General features: G+C 41.1%; 1 protein-coding gene across 6 annotated transcripts in view; it reads right to left on the bottom strand.

Annotated features, from left to right (window-relative positions):
* The window catches only part of NCOA6 (nuclear receptor coactivator 6), a 39966-nt gene that overhangs the window by 3610 nt on the left and 12107 nt on the right, over positions 1-24249 (bottom strand). For 2 of the 6 annotated variants that reach the window (XM_026867174.1, XM_026867175.1), the window contains 8 exons: positions 22366-23181; positions 19322-19468; positions 17246-18365; positions 10480-10601; positions 6600-9581; positions 4935-5003; positions 2966-3002; positions 193-341 (listed from right to left, as the gene is read on the bottom strand). In XM_026867174.1, coding sequence (XP_026722975.1) covers positions 193-341; positions 2966-3002; positions 4935-5003; positions 6600-9581; positions 10480-10601; positions 17246-18365; positions 19322-19468; positions 22366-23181 — 5442 coding nt within the window. The other 4 variants (XM_026867178.1, XM_026867179.1, XM_026867177.1 and 1 more) reach the window with 3 other exon arrangements.

Genomic DNA, 24249 nt, shown 5'->3' with positions numbered 1-24249 from the left:
AATTCATACAAGATTTACTGCCAGTATAGATGTTGGTAAATACTTCAACACCAACCTGTGTCTAAATCATTGAAACTCGAGTTAAAGCACACAACATTGACAAGCTGTAAACCATCGTTATGAGCCAGTTATTGAAAGGGGAAGTACGTTAGTTCCTGCCCTCTCCAGAGAAATGATGGCTGTGCATTTTACCTTTTGCAGTGCTGGATGCAGATGCTGGTCTGGAGGACCTCTTGCGCTGCCCATTCTCTACAGTTTCCTGTGAAGTGGCAGAATCCTCTGTTCTTGAATTTCTTCTACTTGGAGTTTTAGACTTTTCACAATTCTCTTTTGTCTCATTACTAATAAAGTGGGACAAAATATTTCTGATGAAGTGTAAGAAGAATTATGTTTTTCTATGCAACTCAGACAAGCTGGAGTATGGACCGACACAGGTACCAGTTCCGGACTATTAGCACTGAAGATATGAAATGCTAGAGATACCAGAAGTTTTATCAGATGAAGAATGACCTGAGTAAGCCAGAGTACAGTCCATTTCTATTAAAAATTATCAGAGGATACAGAATTGAGAAGTCCTCAAAGAGAATATTTTCAACATTAGAAGACCAAGAAATTAGATGCATTATAAATTGTCTGCTCTGTTTTCCACAGGTGCCACCATTACTGAAGTCTAGGAAAAGCAAACAAGTTACATTAGAGACTGCTACGATATGGGAATACAGAGTTGAAATTGCAGATGAACACAAGGAGGAATTATGAACTCTCAGTGAGTACGCCAGCTTTTGTTTTTACTAGAAAGACTCACTCCATTGATCCAAGTGATTTCCTCACATATTAAAAAGCTTAGGGTTTATTTAAAATTTTCTTCAAGCTTTAAGGCTGGAAGTTGTTTTCTTTTTTTATAACAGAAAATTTTCTGCTATAAAAAAGTAATTTTAGGTAGTGTGGAAATCTGTTTTCTTGTCACTGGGACAACAAATGGAGCGCTGTATTTTGTAATTAAACTCCTCCTTTATTTTATCACTTTTAACCCTGTAAACTCATCCTGAGGTTTGGGTGTTTTCTCCTTAATGCATTAATGCCAGGGAATTTCTGATGACTAAGCAGTTTCTAAAGATTAAGCTAAACTTCTCTCCTGTGAATTCAAAGGTAAGTAATTAATCAAATAAATTATTCTGCTGACAATGGAAAATGAGAAAGAAAACTTATTTCATGCCCTTTGGGTGATACTTGCAAGATTTCAAGAAAGGCTGCCTTAATCAGAGAACTGACTAAAACCACCCAGAGCAGACCTGTGTGTTACACAGGTTCCAGTGTCACTGTGTCAGATGAAGTCCTGCTTTGAGAGGAAAAACTACTACAAAGACTTAAAACTACAAAGACTTGTAGTTTTAAGTAACAGATATCTGAAATAAAACACAGTTTGTCAATGAAAGGAGACAAACATTCCCAAGCAAGGAAACACACAGTAGAGGGGAATATGGAAGTATGTGGATTGTCTCAAAATATATATTGAAATCTATTTCCTCGTAAATCAGTATTATGGGCAATCTATAAACCAAATCCCTCAAAGAGGTCACCACCTGGTTTTCTGCTAAGTAACCTGGACTGCTGAAATAACAGCCACCTACTTCAGAGGATACCTGGAGGTAAGCAAACAGGCATCATCTGCTGAAGCTCAGTTATTACAGATAATCTTTACTGATTCTAGTACCTAATTCATAGCTTGGAATGTCTCATGGGAACCAACACATCACTTCTTTTGTAGGAGGAAATGAAGTTGGCCCAACTAAAAATATTTACAGTAGGTTGCAAGGTTCCTCCAAGGTTTGTTCTCTATGGCTTTTAACTCCAGGAGCCCAAAGCTGACTGCTGTGAGGATCAGCCATTACTAGATTCACAGTTTGCCTGAAAGCTTTCCTTCTTTTCCGGTCTTGCTCAGAAGAGCATCAGCCCAGTAAAATACACTTGTGGTAATTTGATGTGCTGAATGACTCTGGAGAACAGTCATGCAAGGACACTTCACTTGGAAAATCCACTCATCTGCCAAGTGTCGCACCTTCAGCTTTTTAGAAAAATTCTACCCTAAAGAAAACTTGTCATGAAATTTCATCTTTGATACAACTAGAAAAATCCCAAACCATGTGAAGGTAATTTTAGTTAAATATTCAATTCAGAGTCATTCCTAATCTGAGAAAGTGCACTGCGTTACCTCCCTTACAAAAGACATGGTGCCTTACTTCCTGATGAACCAAGGGAGTGAACTGCACCTCTTGCCCTGCCTCACTCCACTGATGAGGGCAGCATCAAAAACCTGGCCAGTTGTACCAGCACAGTTATCCAAAAGCCTTATGAAGGTCTGTCATTACAGCTGCATAGATTGAATTTAAGAGCCTGGTGGGTTTTGAATCTAGTAACAGAAATAGATCTTGGAAACCCTATTTTCTCCTGACAGAACACAACCATTTGAAATTTGATCTTTTAATTACTGAATGTCTTAACAGGGACAAGGGCTTTCCTATCAGGCTTCAGCTAAGTGTCAGCAAACACAGAGGAAGTCTGGAAAAAACAGTCACAAAGGAAAAAGAACAAACTTTAGGAAGAAAAAATTTACATGATAGCTAAGCTGCGGGCTTTGGAGGTTTTAGTTTCGATTTGTTTTCAGAAAATATCGAACAGTGGAACCATCAAGACCCTTCCAGGACATGAAACACTCAGGCCTGAAGGGATAAGAGGAAATACTGCCCAAAGCACAAAGGCAGCCTTGGGAAATAGTTACTTTACATTCTGCATTTCAGCAATGTTTTGAAACATTCAAGTAGCCCAATTTCTTAGCAGGACAGAAAGAGTATGGACAGGAAAATGAAAAGCAGTAACAAGAGTTGTGCAATTGAAGCAAAGAGAGAAGGAACTTCCTCCCATGAAAGCTATATCTATTCTGAATCTACACAAACTATCTCCTTACCTTTGACCAGCAACTACTGGAGCATTTGTTTCAAGTTCTACAAGAGAAAAAGATAATTTTAAAGTCTGCTGTAGAAGTACGTACCCACCAACAAGGCATGACTATCTCACTTTTTTCTCATTATGTATTAGGTCTGAAGAATAAACTTCTCTCATCTATGGTTTCTCCCAGAGCAAAGCAAACTCACATACCAAAGCACCACATCAGCCAAGTGCTCCTCCTGATTATGGCCTGCACCAGCCAAGGCAGAGAAAAGTTAAAAGAAACTCTGAAGAAGAAACTGGAGCGAAACTTCCTGACAAGAGCTACAATCCTCTCCCTTTTTAAACTTCCATTTTAGACAGTTTACTACTTCTAAAACTTCTAGGTTTTATTAGCTTTAAACCTTAAAAATACTAATCTGGATCTATTACGCATGAAAAATTTTGCCTGAACCCAACCACCTCTCACAGCAGTATCTTCTAATACAAGGGAAGACAATTTTCTGAAGCCTAATTATACTTCTACTAGATTGGAAAAAAAAACCTCTCAAGAGGTGATGTAGGCTAACCTGCCTTTTTTCTCTCTCTCACAGTGATTTTATACATACAGATTAGGTCTCCTTTTGAGTCTTCACCACAATAAACAGCTCTCATTTTTATCATATGAAATTTCTAATCTTTTTACTGTCCATCTTTTAATTCTCCCCATATCCATCAGATCCTTTGTTAAGGGGGAGTATCTATATCTAAAAAACAGCAACTCTCATAAGACACTGCCACTGGTTTGGGGATGAGGTGTATGATCTCACTGTTCGTTTGCCACGTTGCCTATAGTGTTACTCCATCTCACCCTCAAACACCCTACAGGCTCTGGGACAGTGGCGCACAACACTGTGGCTCTGCCTTTACGATGAATTAAGTAGCCAAAGTTTGCTAGAGTGTGCACAAGGATTAAAGGTGTAAAAAAAAGTAAGAAAACAGATAATATCTGTCCCCTTATGATAAATACCCCTTACAATTTGTACTGTTGGAACATCAGACTCTTCAGTGTAAGTGTACATAGCACCATCTGGGAAAAAACAGATGTCTTGGTAACAAAAGAAAAATAGACTATGCAACACAAGGAAAGAGTTACTTTTCTTCCTACCCAAAATTTGAACTGGGAGACTATCCAATAGTAAAAATTGGTAATGTCAGCACTTCCCCCCAGCAGGAACTCCCTAATACAGCCACATCAGCACTGGGGCAATGAGTCGGATACAAACCGACAGGGTGCATGGATGTCTTTGTTTAATTGGAAGGTCAAAGAAAGCAATTTAGTACAATTTTTACTTTCTGAAAGCTCTGCTTCTAATCACATTAGAGATGGCAAAGTGATGGAGAGTGGCACTTTCCATGTGCAAGCCCACATCTGTCCATTTCCCCTACTCATTCTGGAAAATACTTTTCAAAACAGCACAGTATTAATGGTGAAACACCATAATAATAGATGGCAACAACATAAAGTCATCTGCCAGGGCTCCACCTTTGAAACACTGCCAAAGGTTCATTAAAAGCTGATCATAAAAAAAAAAAAAGGGGATTACAACGCTAAAACTTACATTTCCAGCATGGCTTTTGAAAATATTTTCAGAATTGAAAAACTCCTATTTGCCCTTAAAACTTCGAAACTCAAACACAACGTATCATTACAAATCCAGTCCCTCCAACTTATGACTGAATATCTAAAAACTGCCTTGGTCATTTTTTCATTTGTTTTACTTGACCCCATACTGAATCTCCAAGGCTTTAGTAAATTCTAAAGCACAATGTGTCTAACAATGAAAAGCAATCCCAAAAGCAGAAATAATAAAAAATCCAATCCCAGCCCCCAAACTGCCAAGCATATTAGTGACCAGTAAAATATGCATTAAAATAAATGTATTTTCAGTTACAAACATAACATAGTTTAGTTCACCTATATTCTGCTTTTCCAAAGTAAGATTTACCTGTTCTTTGAACAGTACTTTCTGATGTTGCAAGTGAACTTTTTTTCTGTGTTAAATGTTGAGAGGATGCTAGAATAAAAGTGGAAGGAAAAAGCATTATTTTCCAAGGGAGTCACAAGAGTTTTCTGTTGTGCAATTGGGCTACTTTTACAAAATGCTGTACCTTCCCATTTACTGCATTTTTTTACTTCACAAATGGTTTTGGTTTTTTTTAACCTACTCTCTCCCCACCACCACACACACCTCCCAAGTTTAAACAAAAAACTTTGGCAAAACTACCCCAAGAGAGTTTTACTTGAACTAGAATAAGCATATCATAAAGCATATTTTTAAAGGTAACAGTTTTTCACTAAATTGAGAAATTAAAGAAAGTCCTAGAAATTAAAGAGTTTAGTCTCTCTCAGTTCAGTGCTCCTTTCAACAGAAGTTCTGGGGAAAAATAGCATATTTGTAATGAATTAATGTCCTCACTCTTTCAATTAAACTGCAAGAGTGCAAAATATGCTCCAGAGGCTCCCTTGAAGTCTTTTGGCAATAATGTGATGTGACAACATTTCTTAGGTTGCCAAGTTAAAAAAAAAGAGATGGAAAAATAATTCTTGTTGGGCTAATGCTTTCTAATCTTCTCTTACACATGATAACAAACTTGCAAAGAACATGAAGACAAAAAGTTAAATATTCCTGTTTAAATAAAGAATATCCACTTCCATTTTTTCTCCTAACAAACCAGAATTCCTTCTGTGAAGTTCAAAGTAAACGTTCTCATTTTCTAGTGGCATACAGCTACACCATACATCTAACAGCCACAGGGAAAGTCACATTCAAGCTGAAGGTTTCAGTTCCACTGACTTCTGTGGATTTTATCTTCCATGATCTTATCTTCTGTATCTAAATTTATGATGTAAAGCACAATGGATATTCAGACAGCTTACTTTAAGAGTGATGGCTTATTTCCACACCATTTTCAATAGATGATAAATGGCACCAAGTAGCAGCGGCAATGTCATAAAGTTGTCAGATGCTCAAATTAAAATAGTAAAGGAGAACATAGTTCAGACGTGAAGGTATTTCATGTTTTTAAATTGGCTGCAATTCACTTATAATGACTTTTTCCGCTGTTTCTCCAAAATGAGCGTTTTAATTTTTTCCTAGACATAAAGGGTTTGTTTTTTTTCTTATGGAGGTTATTCACCATTTCCCTAGACGGTTAAGGCTATTCAAAGAGGGGTCTAGTATTATTTGGATTAACCCAAAATATCATAAAATAAAAAAATTGGAATCGGTTATAGAGTCTCTGGCAAGACTGAAGCAGAGTATCAGTATATCCACCAGTATCAAAGGCACCTTAATACTTCTTTTGTCATTACTAATACATCTGCTTTTTCTCCCCACTTCTAACAGGTATGTGAAGTCCCTCTGTTACTGTGCCATGTGCTCATGACAAATACTCCATTTAAGCTTAAATGGAAACTGAAATAAAACATCTGAAACGTGAATCTTAGTGAAGCACAAGCCTGTGTATCACTCAGATATTAGAAACAAAAAAGCAGTTGTCAGTCTTGGCTACAGCGTCTACATTTTATTATGTTCATGGCAAAAAGTACCTAAGAAGTTTACAAACGCAATCTCATTTCTTCCATTTACACAGGGTAGCACTGAACTTACCTGCACTTTGTAGCAGTTCCTGATGTGCTCCTGCTTTTTCCTCCACCACACCAACCCCGGTTTGCTCAGCTGGCAAACCACTGTGGTTACCACCATTAGTGCTTGGCGCTGCAGGCGCAGGGTTGGGGACTACGGGAGCGGGTACAACTGACAGTACACTTGCGGGAGGAGTGCTTGTGGGTGCGCCTGGAGACAAGGAGGCAGGAGCAGCAGTTGCAGTGCTGACACTCGAGCTGCCAGGCCCAGAAGTGCTCTGTTTTATAAGACTGGGTGCTGGAGGTGTCACAGTTTTGTTATCTAGTTCTGCTGGTGATTGCTCTGGCCCCAAACTATTCGGGACCGATGTTTCTAGCCCCTGACCTTCTGTTTCTCCATCCAAAGCATACTGCTCTTCCCCTTTCTCAAGGGAGCCAGTGACTTTCTTGCATGCTTTAGTCAGCAAGAGTTGGCCAATCTTGTCTACTTTTCCTTTTCCCTTACTTGACGAAACAGGACTACGTCTGTTCCCAGATCCTGGACTACTCGTAAGAAGAGGTGAAACGACAGGTCCAGACTGTGTTGCTGTAACAGAGCACTGCTCACTCGACCCACCACTTTGAGAAGTCTCCTCTGGGCTGAAGTCTTTGACTCGCTGAGTAGGAAGATGTGAAGGAACGCTGGAAGAAGTTGTAGCGGGAGAAGGCAGCTGAGTAGGAGGTGCCAAGGGATTAAGAACCAGTGACCTGCTGGTGGGAATACTAGAAACAGGACTGCTGGATGATGTGCTGGGAGGAGCAGGTCCAGAGGAGAACTTTATATTCTGTGGTATGTGCAAAGGTCCAACGACCGCAACTGACTGAGGCAACAGACTAGAGTTAGAAGTCATTGGGGCTGCTGGAATTGTACTTGACTGAGAGCCCTTCATAACCTGAATTATTGATGATGAGTTTATAAAAACGGGTGTAATGAACTGTGGCCGGGCATTAGACTGAACTGCTGACTGTCCCTCAGAAACCATAACTTTGCTCCCTACGTTGGGCATTGTGACAACAGTCGACACTAACGCAGGTTGCAAGTGAGATGGCAACGGTGCTGATGTATTAGCAGAAGATGTAATAGGGTTTGAAGTTACAAAAACTGTTATCTGGTTAGGGGGTAAAGGACCTGAAATAGAAGAGCTGACAGGCCTTTGTATTACTGGAGGCACACTCTGTGCAACGTTTGAGTTTATTTCTCCTAGCTCCTGGTGCCCTGGATTTGAACAGGGCTCATTATTCTGAGGTAAGCTAAGGGAATTAGATGGCTCTTTGCTCGAGGATGATTCTTGCAGTGGAGGAATGACAGCTATCTTCTTCATCTCCTCACCAGTGGTGACTATTGGTGCCATTTCAAGACCAGTCAGCCCAGGGGGCTTAATGGTTACATTAGGAGCTCCAGAATTATCAAGAAGTTGACTTAAAGAAGTTGGTGCTTCCCTCATAGCTGGAGATACCATGGTTTTACTTTCCTCCAAGACTGGAAGCTTAGTGGTGTCTAAGGCTGGCCCGTCTTTCTTTGATTGTTCTTCTGGAACCAACATTTTAATTTCTGGAGTAGGGATTCCTTTTAGTTCAATACTGGGCTGGTCTTTGCTACCTTGGACACCCTGTGCATTTTGACACTCATTATCTTGAGGCACACTAAGACTCTCTTTATTGTCTTCAGGAATGCCAGTCATAGCAGGTACAGAAATCACAGGACTCTGATTACTTAGCATGTTACTATTTTGAAAACTTGTAGTTACAGGTGTTGGTAAAGAAGAGGGACCTGCCATCATATTTCTTTGTAATTCCATATTCTGCAAGAGAGATGGATTCTGCTGAGTTGTCAATGATAACTTAGCTGCTTTTGAATTCTGCCTGCCTGGGCTCGGTGTAGTTTTCCTACTGGATCCAGGACTGGACCTTCGACTATTGCTTGGACTTGCTCTCTTTGTTCCTCCAGTGTTTGTTTGTTTTCCTGAATTAATGACCACACCTTCCAATTTGTGTGACTGTGGAGCAGCAAAACTAGACTGATTGTTAAGTGTGAGATTTGATGGGGCTTGTCCAATGGCCTTCAAAGTAGTGGGATTAAGACCCTGCTGATCAAATCCTCTATTGAGATTAGGCCTGGGAGGTAAAGGAATATTAATCTGGGGAGGAAACAGACCAGCTATAGAAGCATTGAGTCTCTCTGGAGATAAGCTAATTTCTGATGGTTCTGTGCTAGGTGGACGGTTATTAGGAGTCTGAGGATAGTATGGCCTTGGGCTTGCTCTGTTTGGGGTTTTAGGCCTTGAAGTTTGTGATGGGGTCGCAACATTTGGAAAATGGTGTGTAAGAGCATTAGGCAGAGAATTAGACTGCTGCTGGGGACTTGCACCTTGGGCAGTTGAAAGTGGGGATGGTCCAGGTTTGGGTCCTGTCATCATTAGTTGGTTCTGTGAAACTACTAAATGAGATGTCAAATTATTCTGAGCTCCTGATGCTGGGGGGCATTCAGCTCCACCTGCTTCTGGAAGGGAGGATACTGATGAAACCTCTCCGAGGGGTGAGCTGGAAGGATTCTGAACATTATCTTGATAAACCATTTTTCTTGCATTATTTCCCAGAGAAGGATTGCCTGGCAAGGAAATTCTTTGTTTATCAGGAGATGGAGGCACTGATCCAGGACCTTGGAGGTTAACCATCACTGGCATGTTACCGCTCTGCTGCATTGGCATTCGTTGAGCATCTGGATTCAGGGGCCCTCTGGGTGGGTGAACCCCTTGTGGTACAGGAAGCCTGACTGACTTGGGATCCTGCTGCATCATGAGCATCATCATCATCTGCTGCTGTTGCTGCTGCGGTGTCTGTGGTGGTGCCTGGCCGGGCTGTGGGGGTGGCTGGGGCGGCTGTTGCGCCTGCGCCTGCTGCGTATGCGCCATGAGCTGAGGTGGCATCTGCTGAAGTGGTCTTTGTTCCACTGGCTGAGATGGATAACCTGAGGTGACACGATGAGACATTCATCAAAACCAAAAAAAGATCATAGAAAGCAGAACTTCTGTAATGAGCAGGATCAGATAGGAAGTACAGCCAGGAACCCATTTATCTAATGTGAGAGCCACATTAATGCAACAGGCTTTACAAGTAAGGACAAAGATTTTACTTAATTCTTAAAAATATTTTTGTTTAATGTATCAATGGCTTTCATGCCATTTAATTGGAGATCTCTTAGTGTACTGCATCAGCTACTAGCTATTCCTCCAGATTCATGCCACCTGAAAAGTCTCTGCAACTGTCCATGGGCTTGCTTTCACTTACAAATGCAGAGTTGGACTTTCACTAATTAATACTCCTTAAAACAAACTTAAAGTGTTCGACAGGCCCTGTGGGACATGGACTAGCACACCTGCTACACATTTTCTGGTGTACAAAGTAGAATCTGCTGTGTATTACTAGGTCAAAAACAATGCTAAAAAATATCTGTGTGACTTATATTATAAATTCCTTTGCAGACTTAGGATGTAATACTCCCTACACGCAAAGGATAATTCAAATTGCAACTTCTATTTCTTAATTCTGAAAAAGCTATTGGTTAATGCTAAATTTTTAAGGTCTGTGCTACAGCTAGAAATACAGAATTTTTATCAGTGATGTCACTGCTGAATAACTCTACTGGCTCAATTTGATACCTGCAGGGTAATACATGTGAATGTGGCCACCTCTTCATTTTAAGCTAATTCAAAGAAAACAAATAATGGTACCAATTAGTTACTAGGAGGAAAAAAAGCTTTGGACTTGAATGTGTGATAACACAAATAAAATAGAACCATCACAAAGAGCAGTTAAAGCTCTTTATAATTATTACATTCAGATAATCCAAAGAAAAATCCTACTACCTGGTGGCCTACTTGCAAAATCTGAAAGTTTAGGGCCTGAATTATCTAAATTCATTCCTTGTTCTCCAGACATTGATGACTGATCACCCTCCTCCAGGCCAGCTGGACGTGGTTCGGAAGAACTGAAAGAAAAATAAATGCAATTAAGATCCAGCCCTCACATCAGTGTTTTGACTTCTGCTTCCATAGCTAAGCACTCAAGTAAGTAACTCCCAGCACCTTTCACAGACCTGCAAGTAACTCACTCAAATGCACTACTACCTCTGGTATAACATGACAAATTTGAACACAGAGCCCAGGTCTGCTGACAGTCACTCCTGTGCCTTAAATACTCCCTAAAAGGAAACAAACTGCATGGTGCTGTATTGAACTTAAACATTTCTTTTGTTTCTACCCTGAATCTGAGTTTTATAACTTAGTGCCAATGACTATTTCAAATGATACAGTTATATGTATTTAAACTTAACAGGCTTCCCTCTAATACTGCTGTGACATCAGTGTAGACAAGTATCATAGGGAGATGCATAGAAATTTATTTTAATAGTAACACCATTTCTTACAGGATCATATCCAGAAGTGACTACATCAGGGTATCAGAGACCTCTGTTAACATCACAGCAAAAATGCACTGACGTATTCAGATATGTCACTTGCCAGAGCACAGACCTTTGTGGGATACTGAGACTGATCATAAAATGGTGTGGATTGGAAAAGACCTTAAAGATCATCTAGTCTCAACTTCCCTGCCCTGGGCAGGGACACCTTCCCCCAGTCCAGGTTGCCCAAAGCCCCGGTCCAACCTGGCCTTGAACCCTTCAGGGGAGGGGGCAGCCACAGCTTCTCTGGGCAACCTGTGCCAGTGTCTCACCACCCTCACAGGGAAGAATTTCTTCCTTGAAGATATCTAATTTAAATCTACTCTGTCAGTTTAAAACCATTACCCCTCATCCTACCCCTACACCCCTGATTAAGAGTCCCTCCTCCCTTTCCTGTACCCCCTTTCAGCCCTGGAAGGCCTCTCTAAGGTGAACCCCCCCCAACTCTCTCAGCCTGTCCTCACAGGGGGGTTCTCCAGCCCCCTGAGCATCTTTGTGGCCTCCTCTGGCCCCACTCGAGCAGGTCCGTGTCCTTCTGCTGTTCATGCCTTAGAGCTGGACCCAGCACTGCAGGGGGGTCTCACAAGAGCGGAGCAGAGGGAGAGAATCCTCCCCCTTGCCCTGCTGCCCACACTGCTCTGGGTGCAGCCCAGGACACAGGTGGCTTTCTGGGCTGAGTGCACATTGCTGGCTCACAGTCAGTTTTTCATCCATCAGTACCCTCAGGTCATTCTCTAGGGGTACTTGATGCTCCAGGAGACTCTCTAGAACAATTTAAAATTGTTCAGATTCAACACCCAATACTTCCACTGAATCAAGACAGCTTTTGCAGACTCAGAAAAAAAGGAAGTTTCTACAGTTATCATTATATGTGGTCAGAAGACGTAAGACAGAGAGATGAAAAGACCTTAACGGCTTATTGGCTTCACAAATATATGAAGGCTGTAGGGAGAGCTACGTAATAAAAGCTCTGAGTTAACATTAAAAGACATCAGAATAAGCCCACTGAAAACAAAGAGAGGCAGAATCATGCAGAAATGCCAAGGACCAAAGAAATTTTCAGCAAAATATGAATTTGAAGCATATAAAGGCAGAGATCTATCTTACCTAATTCTACCTGATAGTATCAGTTTCTGGCATCTGTACAGCTGACATGGAGAGACCCAGGCCTGTCCTAATGTCCTATCAAATACCTAACCAATGTTCAAAAACCAGTGTGTGACTTGAAAGTCCCTGAACTTTCACAGGTCAGAACTGGGGAAAACAAACCAAGAGAGAAGAAAGGTAAGAAATGGGGCAAACACAGAACCATTCCAAGCACTGCTGCTGAGCAGGCAAGTATTGCCAAGGAAAGCATCTAGAGCTAAACCTTTTGTCTAATCCAGCACACCACCAATTTTTATGATGCAATTGTAGGTACCCTCCACCAATAAATCTGATGAAAACTGGCAAAACGCATACATATGCTCCAGAAGCATTATATTAGCAGCCACAAATAAACAAAAATTCTGGCAGCAAAATCACCCAGAGGAGCTGCAGCCTTTGATGTAGGTGCCAGCAACATGAACTGGAATAACTGCCTAAAATTGTGAATACAATCTTAAATTTGTAATTTTGCTACTTATGTTTTTTTATAATGGTGGAAGATGAAAAATGCTACAGTTAAAGATTAGATAAAAGCTGATGCAGAGCATCAAAGCACAAACAGGTTTAACCTAGAAAACAATCATGGTGCAAAATCAATTCTTAGAAAACATCTCCTGCCAGATGGGTTTAATCAGGCAAGCTGTACAAACCTCACAAAACAGACATGATTTTTATTTGCTAGCAAAGAGCAGCATTTATTGTAGGACTGCTACTGTAATTGCTGGAAAATTTAAACCTAACTTGAATTTTGAACGTAGCTGAAATTCACTGGGCATATTTAGCAACCATCACTGATCAAAAAATCCAGGTTCTGAATACAAATAACAAGCCGTTTGTGTGAAGGGACAAATATTCCATATTTGTTCTTTCCTATTGCTCTGGATGTAAAAAAACAAACCAACAACTGCACAATTAGGTACAGCATGCATTGTCATAAATGAACCTTTTGTTCCACCAGCTGCACTCTCAGGCAGAATCTTCAGATACAAATCCTTTGTCAGAGTGGAGAGAGAAGTCCAGAAGGCAAAAAAAACCCCAAAACTCAACAACAACAAAAACAAAACAAAAAAGGGCTGCAGATGCTGAAATAAGATGTGCAAAAATAAAATTACACTCCAGATGCAAGCAGAACTAGCCCTGCTGACAAAGCTCTGCAGTAACTTCTGCTTTTATAGAAAGGCACTTGTCCTCTGATGCTAAATGAGCTTCATTCCCCATGTGTACAGGAGGACTGTCACCTTCAGGCCTACACAGTAAAAGCTCCCTGAATCTGATTGAAGAAAACTTCTTTCTCCTGCAGTGCTGTTTGCCATCTGCACATCACCCTTCACACCAGATACTGCAAATCTGAATGCGAGCAGTGATTTTACTGACTGTATTACTTCTGTTCTACTAGTGTATATGATGTTCACAGTCTGTGCACAAGGTAACATAAACTACTGTTTGTTTGTGCATGTATTTAATAGAATTAACTAACATGTTTTATCTACACATTTCATCTAGCATCTTCTTCCTCAGTTTACATCCCATTACCTACAGTCTTCAAGTTCAGAAGACAGATGCAATTACTTTTAAACAACCTACTTTTCCAGAATGTCTTGGTTTTCATTCCAATGCTGCGTTGCTCAGTTAAGCAAACCCTTAAAACTATTTTAGAGTCAGCTGAATAAACCCTTGCATAGCCCATTTATCCTATTTACATTCCAATATGGCTCAGTCTACAAGCCATATTATTAATGTACTTTTGTTACTATATTATTACATCTCAGAAATTATTTCTAAGGAAAAAAAATCAGAATCATTTTTAGCATGTTTATCAAACTAGCTGCATTTCCACAAAAAGTTTGCTGCTCTGAATTCTAAAATTTATGAGGAAGAATGACAGAGAAGAAGCCAAGATGAAAAGCATCCTATTTGCTTCTGACGCAAAAGAAAGCAATCCAAATCAGATTTAAAAGAATCAGCAATTCCAAGACAGGAAAATGCTGAGCTTGCCTAATGACGCTAGGGAAACCAAGAACAAATAAGGCAGGAAAGTATTACAGCCAGCTTTCATTGCAGTTGCCCTCCTTTTGCTGGAGAATAATCTCAAAAACATTTATAAGTATAGCTCCCTTCTTAATGCTCATGCAAGCATAAAGTGATTAATATATAGCCCATTAAGAAACAAAATACTAATCCATATCAGCTGCCAAAGCAGAATTCTGCAGGTAGCAATGGCAAGAGAATATCTACTGAAAATTAAAGTGATAGAGTAAGTACAAAGTGGTATTTCCTTTGTTAAGCACACTGAAATCTGATTAAAGGCCTTATTTAAGAGCTAAGAATTTGAGTTGTCATAGCTCCATAGAAAAGCTGTAATTTAGGCTTCTTTTATTGTGAAAACTTTTTACCAAGCAAATAATCTTGTGAGACTTTGTAAGATCTGAGGAGAGCTTTATATATCTGTTTACTGGTATTCCTGGGCCACACTGAAGCTGGGTGATCATCAGTAAGACCAACAAGGCTTTTATTTAACGATTAACGGATTTTTCTTTTCAGAAGAGAGTGCCAACTCATCTACTCCCTCCGAGTCCTCTGTCATTTCCATGCCAAGACAGCTTGCTACAGTAGTGATTACTATTATTTTATTGGAATCTATTTAGAATTGAAGCATTTTGTTTTTCACACATATCACCAGAGCTTTCCAACCTAGAAATACAAGACCATTTTTGTCTTTGATATGGGGCAAAAAACCCTCCCAACTTTCCATGAAAGATGCAGATGACTAACAGTGACACAAGGTTTGCACATTTTACTTTACTGCAAATGATCAGCAGTGCCTAGTGGTACTAAACAAATTGCTGTTGGATAATGGCTATGCAACATGAATGTTTTTGATACAAAGAAAAATAAGACATGACTGTTTGAAAGACATCTGGATAGCTTTGAATGTGGGGTGAACAACAGGAAAATATCTGCTTGCTATTTATTTGAGTCTTTTTGCAGGATCTAATGTATCAAAATCAGGAAGACTCATGTTCTACAGTGATGCTGCTGCTATTCTTTACAACCAGACCACATGACACTACCTCGCGCAATATACTGTTACAATCCACCTTCACAAATTACTTGCAATTAAAATTTCTGGAATAGCAAAATGAAGACACCTACGTGCCCCCACATACCTCTCTTCCATGTAGCCAAAGACTACCACAGCTAGAAAGCTTGGGACAAATCACCTACAGGCCTGCCCTGGTCCTTGTGGCAGCCCCACAGCGGGATGGGCCGTGGTATCCGTGACCACCCGCCTGGGCATGCACAAGCCCTGTCCCATGCATTTCAGAAGCTGACGAGGCATAAAGAGACAGGCACTGCAAGAGACGAGCTGGTATCTCAGTTATGGTTTCCAAGGCACCCTGAAGTTGCAGTCTATCCACATGTTGGCCACTTGCTTCTAGCTGAGTACTTTTCACAGCTGGCCTGAGACTCCTTCAGATTTATCTGAAATCACACAGCCTGTTTTGCAGCAGTGTTGAGATGACAGGCCACACCAAGACTACATATAATTATATAGCAGTAAGTTAATAGTTAAAAGACTTTTTTCAAGGCCTCTTAAATTAGAGGTATTGGTTTGCTTTACCTTGGCTATGCAGCATTTCTGCAGCTGTAAAACGCACATAACAGCTCCTGCATTTTACTTTGATACTAGTTAAGCCAATTAACCATTGTCACAAAAGACACTTGCTATAGATGATGTTAGTAGTTTCAGACAGAACCAAAATGTTCATGAGGAAATAAATTCCACCTTCAAGGAAGGAATCTTGACATTGTGCAGAAAATGCAGGTTGGGGCTACACACTGAATAACCAAGGAAAAAAAATAAAATACTGAACAGTATTTAGTACTTGAATGCCATCCACTCTTTGCACTGAACTGGATCTCTGCATCTGGAAAAGGTATAAACTTCAGGTTAAAGACTTACAACAACTATTCAGTAGAGTGGGGCTGGTGGAAGCAGAGCCACACCAGTACCTTAACATGCCATTGCTACTTTTCTGTTTGTTTTTAACTTTAAAACTGGATATTCCTGTGTTCTAATTTCTGTGCAAAGTTGTTCCATTTTTTTCTAAAGCAAACTGGAAACAATCCCCAGAAGTTCTATCAGGAAGATTCCAGTCCATGCCCCTGTGGCTCATCTGCACCATCAGAATAATCAGATACAGCATATCTGCCTTTACCATTTTAGCTGAATAATGGTACAGCACCAGTAGTCTACCACTCTGTGCTGGTATTAGTAGACTGTCAAGAGCAAAAGGTTAGGGAACAGCTGGCCAATGAAGAATATGCTGGTCAAAGAGGAATGAAGAGATTCAGAAATCTCGTATTTCCAATCAACACATACATTCATTCATTATCTCTCAGTATTATCTATTTGCCTCTTCCCTCTCAAGAGTTTTTTTCTTCCCAATCTCTCCTATGCCACAAAGACCAGCACTGCTTGGGCTTGTTATCCTCATACCCAGAAAGTACCAGACTCCTCCCTCTAAATTCTAGCTGCAGCTTCAACTAAGAGAGAAATCCAGCTCAGTTTCAAGCAGAAACATGTCAGGATATACATATAATTCAGAAACCCCCCCCAAAATCTCTACCGCACATGTTATATGAGGTCTTTTAATTCTTCTGAAACTACTTCACAACCTTTGATCGTGGCTGTCAGACTGCTTTAAAAAAGCAGCCTCCCCTTCCAAGGGCTGTGGCACCATCTGCCACATTCTGCACTTCCCCTACCCAGTAAATGTAAAGAATGGTGGTGTTATAATTGAGTTTATAGCTGAGCTGGGATGTTTGCATGGATTTTTTTTAATCATGAATGAACTTTTCAGTGGCAGACTTGCCAGTGGGTTATCATTTAACTCTTGAGAGAAATAGCTAGAACACGAAATAACACAGGTCCTTTCACACACTTGCTGAAAAAACTATTGACAAGTTGCCTGTGGAGCTTCCCCATGCCCCTTATAAAAGCAATGCAATATTAAACCTACGTTGTTTGTTCTAGTTGTTGATTATTTTTCTTCTTCCTTGGAGGTTTCTTCTTCTTTGGCTTGTTGGCATTCTGATTATTTTGTTTGTTGTTCACACCAAAGTGTCCTGCTGATATATCGCTTTGAAGAAGGTTAACCAAGAGTGGACTTGTGAGCGTAACATCTTTATTGACAGGAAAAACAGGATTCTGCCCACAGGAAATCTGATTCCCATTTGGTGTTCCACTAAACCCTGTATTGAAAGGCAGCCCATGGCCAGAGAAATGACTCCCTGAAGCATTGTTGTTTCCTTGCATTGCTTGCATATGAGAAGGCACCATGTTTGGCTGCTGCACAGGAACATCGGGTAACATCTGTGTCAAGTTCACATCATTATTTGCTGTAGCAGTACTATCCCCAAGTTGCTGAGATATGTGAGGACCAGGTCCAGTGGGTCTTAAAACTTGCCCTTGAATTCCCATAACCTGAGAAGGATTACCATTCACAGGGCCTTGCTGTGCCATCATCTGCCCAGTGAACTGCACCATGTTTCCTTGCATGTTTGGGGTTGGTCCTCTCATCAGTTGAGCTGGCCCCGTCATAACATTGGACTGGTTTTGAGTACTAAAAGGCTGTTTATTTCCTTGCATCTGAGTGGTCATCATCTGCTCCATCATCGAGTTTTGCTGCAACAAGACCTGGCCCTGAGGTCCCATCATCTGATTGTGTGTAGACATCATCTGTTGTCCCTGCTGGGGAATCATCTGTTTGGGTGGGGTCATCCTTTGGGGAGAAGGACCAAGATTTTGGTTTTGTGGTGTCACCATCATTTGGCCTTGTGGCATGAGCTGAGTTCGAGAAAGTATCATCTGGTTTTGAGGGTTCAGCGATCCCTGAGCCTGAATGTTTACCATCTGTCCTTGAGAGGATACAATTTGCTGATGCATTCCTATAAGCTGAGACTGTGGTCCTTGCTGAGGCTGTCCCTGTATGTTGCCCATATTAACTTGTGGCACCCCACTAGCACCAGCCTGCTGGTTGTTCATATTTCCATGAAGTCCCATTAGATTGGTCTGCATCATATTTGGTGGCCCATGTGGTGCTTGCATCTGATTTTGAGGAGGTCCAGATCCCTGGCCACCTTAAAAAAACAAAAGTGCCAGTAAGAAACTGATTGGAGTGGTGTAAGAGTTTTCACAACTTTTGATGTTGAGTAAGTACTCCAAAATTGTTTTCCTCCCTTTTCCAACAAACCGGAATATCTGACATATTTGCAGTCCTGTGATGCAACTTGTGATGCTACAGATACACGTTAGTTGTCAAAATAGCACATCATACTTCTCAAAATAAACACACAGACTGGTACTTTCCATGTACTCCACTGCAGAAGACGTAACAGAAATTTAATTTCAGTTGTTATCTGTATGTAAGTTTGAAAATCTTTCACAATATCACCTAACTCAACAGAATAATTCCTAACCAAAATAAGCTTCAAAACTTGAGGTTAGTTTATAATGGATTAAAACATAAATACACATAGAGTACCGATGAAATGACATTATCAGGGTAGCCACAACCCGGATAAAGGACTAATAATTGAACTGCTAAATGGAGTAATTTGTGAACTAAAGATTTAATTTTTACAGGACTAACTGTAAGTAGACTTCCAAAACTTTCAAAGTAACTAATAAATAATCTTTTCAAAGCAGAACAAGATTATTTCATTTTCTGCTTTTAAGATAATAACACTCCTTTGCTGTTTGTTTTTTCCTGGACAAAAAGTTCCTTTTGTGTTGTATCTTTATTACCCCTAACTTCTAAATTTCAGTGCTACTTCCACACAATTTCTTAACAGACACTTCTGGATCCTAGTACCACAGTCCTCATCCATAACAGTTGGGTTGTTTGAAAACCATGACCAGCCTCCTGCTCTTCTTTTCCTCATTCAGCAATACATACAGAATGCCCCTGCAGCTCCAGCCAGCTAACTCCCTATTAATGACAAGGGTTTAATGTTTTGGTATCTGTCTTACATAAGTAAAGATGTAATTTTCCACAAAATTGAAAAAACTGAGCAACACCACATTCCAAACAGACCTGTGTGCTGCACATTTTGGCTAGTTTGCAGCTGCGGCGCTCCGCTGTTCACTGGTGCTCCTGGAGTCGTGGAAGGCACCTGACCTTGCATGAAGTTCTGGTTGGCCTGGCCTGCAGGGAACCCCGGGGGAAGGCGCTTGGGCATTCCTGAACACAAGAATTTTCTTATTAGTAAGTATGGAAAACAGGAAGAAAAAAAGGACAAAATCTCCAATTGGAGTATGATAGGAAGAACACCTTTGAGTCTGTACTGGCGCACTGCAGGTTTAGGCAGAAAATGGTTTTTGCCAATATACAAAACCCACTGAAGACATTTATAGTTCTTATCTGTGCAATGATTCCCCATAACAAGCTACTATGACCCAGTTCAAACTGTAATTTAAGTACAAAAACTTACCCCACAGAGAAGGTGAAACGTTCATGTTTGACTTTTTAGAAACTAGAAATTAAAGTAACATAGTTTGCTGTTTTCTTGCCTAGTGCATCTCAACTCTAATCAGGCCTTAACTTACTCCATGTATGCAAACACAATTGCATTTCTTTTACAGTGATGTGCTCCTCTCAACAACAACTCTCACGCTAACACGCCAGGTAGATGCTCCTTAGTGCTCCTTTGCACTGTTGCAGTGTGTACGCACACTCAGAATAACTTCTCAACCCAAACTGGGCTGAGTGACCTCATGAGGCAGCAGGTCCAGAGTATAAAGCAGCTGCTCACTGAAGTAACCCTGCTATTCCTTACTGCGAAAGCGAGTAATTCTATCAGGCCCCTACCTGGCACAACTCCCACACTTTGACATATCAAAACATCACTGCTGCCCTGGGACAGAGAGCAAAACCTTTCCTCTATCTACCAATGTGAGCAGCAGCATAAATGGATTTAACAGAACCCACTTCTTTTTAACTCTCTGTCAAATCAACAATGCCACAGACCCAAAACCAATTCTTTCCTCTATTTTTCTGACCTCATGATACACAGACAGACAAAATTTGACTTTGGTTCCTTCTACACTTACATCTTTCTTGCATGCTCAATTGTACTGCCTGTGTTAATTAATCTGGTCTTAGGTTTGTAATCAATATTTCAAGATTACGGTTTACAGGTCAAACAACAAGGTGCATCTGCAAATATGGAACACAGTCTACTTCTTGAAACGTCACATTACCAGACTCTAATTTTAGCTCTGCTAAACTTTTAGGAAAGTTTTACATGTAGGAATGCTTCAACTGAGAAACTTGACCTAGTCCCAAATCTAATACAAATTTCGATTTGCTAAAAACTAGGTGAAATGGGAAGCATTTCAATGTATTCATTTACACCAAACCTTTAAATGCAAGATGGCTGAAAAATTGACAAATCCATAATTACAACTGAGTTAACACAATGTAAGATGGTTTAAAAATGGAAAGGTCCATAATTACAACTTAATTAACATATAAATTGCAGCAAGGAATGAGCACGCACAGAAGCCAGGCAAAAATCTCAGCAAGTGGAACAACACAGCTTTGCTGCAACCAACAAAATCCTGTCTTTTTTAATCAGCTGAGGAAAAAGCTCACTGCAGGATTACTGAATTTAGCAATCAGGTCTACAGTGAGTCCAAATAATGTATTTTGATAGTTTCTTTTGGGTGTCATTTTTAACTAAAAAATAATAGGGGTTTGTTTGTAGTAGGCTTACTTAGAAAGGAAGAAGAATACAGGGGTTGTACTATCTTGAGGTGACAGATATGCTACCTGGAGAAAATGATTCCTGGTGGGGACATATGGCTGGCAAGGCAAAACCGTAGGGAAATGTGACTATAGTAAATAATAAATAACTGCTTCCAGATGAAGACAAGATTATACCAACTATAGGGCACTGGCAGATCCCAAGAACAGTCTGGAAGAGGAGAACCTTGAAACTGAGACAATTCAGATGAGACCCATGGTACAAAGAATAAAAACAAGCAGCTTGTCCAGATCAGCAGACCAAGAAATGGTCATTCCTTACAGCTGTAAGGACAGATTTTAGACAGACTTCAGATGTACAATGTGAGAATGCAAGAAACTAATATGTGTGTGTGTGTGTGTGTGTGTGTGTAGGTGGACAAAGAATATGGCTTACAATTTCTAAGTACAGAAAGAAAATACTTCAAAGGTTTAAGCAAGAGCTTGTGTATAGGTTTCTGAGAGCAGCCATTCAAGAGAAAGAACAAATGAGTGAGCAGACAGGAGTGCTAGAAGTCTGGCACAGAAGTTCAAAAAGCTCAAGGGGGAAAAAAACACCAAGGACACATAAGAGATCTTGGGACTGACAAACAAAATTCCTCCTCTTTTAGAGAACAATTCTAGTGAGTAAAAGATGTGAGTGCAGAGGTCTGAGGAGAAAACTAAAGACAACACAGCCAAAGGGGAATTTAAAACATCCCTTGACCTCTTAATTTCAGAATAGGGAGTACAACAGCACGGCAATAATGCTTCATCTTTTCTCTTTTATATGGGAAGAAACTGATGACAAATAAAGACAGAGTCAAGAAGAGACATCCACAAATTAGAAAGGAAGATGCAAAATAATGCCTCATTTCTGTAGTAGAAAATGTAAATGGTGACAGAGGAAGCTGAAGAGAGAAAGAAAATGTTCATTTGTTCTTAATACACTCTTTCTCAAAAAAAAAATCCCCCCCCAAAAGAACAACTCCAAACAAAAACAGAAACCCCACACCATCTCTGAATATCCTGAACTTGCTTAAAGGCAACAGAAGAACTGTCAAGAGGACGACTGGCAGTCATAACCAGCAACCATATACAGCAGTTTCTTTCTGGAGTGGCCCAGAGTCTACCCTTAGGTTATCACCATGACACTGCTGAACAGAGCTAGGTGGTAGAAATGAAGTGATGCTGGTGCCAATTCACACATACCCACTATACTCACAGATTACACTCAATCTATGCCTTTGTTCTGTCTTTTAAAGGACCTTTTCAAAAGTAATAGCAACATTAGTTCTAGCCATTTTATGTTTCTTTTCTTCTTAAAAATAAAAGAAGGTCTCAGTACTTCTTACCTCCTAAACCAGGGTGTAAACCTTGTGGACCTTGGTTTTGCTGCTGCATCACCATGAAGTTGGGGGGTACATTCCCCTGTTGCACCATAGGATTACGACTAGGAGAACTGACAGACTGCTGAAATCCCTGGGGAAGCGTGCTACTCTGGGGAGGCCTTGGTCCCATCTGCTGCTGCGTCTGGTTAACTGTTGGAGATGATGCAGGAGATCCCTGCTGGAAGGAGGAGGGAGAGGAAGCAGGAGACTTGTTGGTCAGGTGGGGTTGTTGCAGTGGTGTAGGAACCCGTGAGGGCCCTCCCTGAAGGCTTTTCATTTGAGGAGCAGTAAACTGGCCAGGATTGCTCATTTGGGGAAAGTTTGAGTGAGACTGGGAAGCTTGCTGGCTTCCAAAAGGATATGGAGGTGGAGGGTGAGTAGGAGTTTGTACTGTTGCTAGAGATGGTCTTGCTTGAAGTTGCTGCTGCATTTGTCCAGGCAACGGGGCCTTTTTCCAACCCTGGTTTACTGTCAAGGTACCCAATGCTCCCTGGGTTGGAGGAGGCTGAAGTGCTCCAGAAGGAAGCTGGTTCCAGCCAGGGGGAACTGGAACCTGTGCTGGTGAAGTAAATGAAGGTCGAATACCCTGCTGTGGCTGCTGATGTGGCTGGGGAGGACGTGCCTGCAACTGCGTCTGCTGCTGGAGCTGCTGAAAGTTGGCTGAGTTCATCTGCCTGTTTACAGGAACTGACTGCATTGAATGGAGCTGGGGAGCTAAAGATCCAGATGGATGATTTTGCTGCTGGATATTTAGCCCAGATAAGAGTGGGTCCATTGCATCTATTAAAATAGCAAAGAAAAGTAAAAAAAAAAATAACCTACTGTAGATAAAATCGACCCCAAAACAAGAAAGGGTAAATTGCTTGCTTGCATTTGCTTACTCTGCATGAAAATTCATGTTCCATTGTTCCAATTTCTCCAACAGACAGAACAGGCAATGCTCTAAAAGTTTTCAAAATGTTTGGGAATCCTGAGAAACCAGGTCTTATCAATTTATAACCTCTACAATAAAGCATGAAAGCTCCGCAGTGCTTGTTGCTACAGATCAATGTACACCAATACTCAGAATCACGGAATCAGAGAGTATCTTAAGTTGGCAGTGACACATAAGGATAATCGAGTCCAACTCCCTGCTCCTCACAGGACTACCTAAAACTAAACCACACGACTAAGAGCATCATCCAGGCATGCCTTGAACTCTGACAGGCTTGGTGCTGTGACCACTTCCCTGGGGAGTCTGTTCCAGGGACCCACCACCCTCACAGGGAAGAACCTTTTCCTAATGTCCCATCTGAACTTTCCCTGACACAGCTTCAATCCATTTCCTCGTGTCCTACCGCTGGTCACCAGAGAGAGGAGATCAGCACCTCCCCCTCCGCTGCCCCCCTCGAGGAAGTTGTAGACTGGGATGAGGGCACCCCTCAGCCTTCTCCTCTCCAGGCTGAACAAGTCAAGTGACCTCAGCCGCTCCTCCTAAGTCTTGCCCTCGAGACCTTTCACCATCCTGGTCGCCCTCCTCTGGACACCCTCTGGCAGTTCCCTGTGCTCAAGGTGGGGCCGTGCCCGTGCAGTGTGGAGTGGGACAGTCACCTCCCTTGACCGGCCAGTGGCGCTGTGCTTGATGCACCCCAGGACAGGGCTGGCCCTTCTGGCTGCCAGGGCTCACTGCTGACTCTTACTCAGCGTCAACCCAAACCCCCAGATCTCTTTCCGTGGGGCTGCTCTCCAGCCTCTCATCCTCCAGTTTGTATGTGTAACACATTTGTTTTGGCTATTACCTCTACCAGTTAAAAAGAATAGCATAACGAGGAATTAAGGTAGTATCATAAACTAATTTCCCAGAATATT

Source organism: Athene cunicularia, unplaced genomic scaffold (genome assembly GCF_003259725.1).
Source record: "Athene cunicularia isolate RWA unplaced genomic scaffold, athCun1 SCF_2, whole genome shotgun sequence".
NCBI lineage: Eukaryota > Metazoa > Chordata > Aves > Strigiformes > Strigidae > Athene > Athene cunicularia.
The sequence above is the reverse complement of the archived record's forward strand: the minus strand, read 5'-3'. Positions and strand labels throughout refer to the sequence as shown.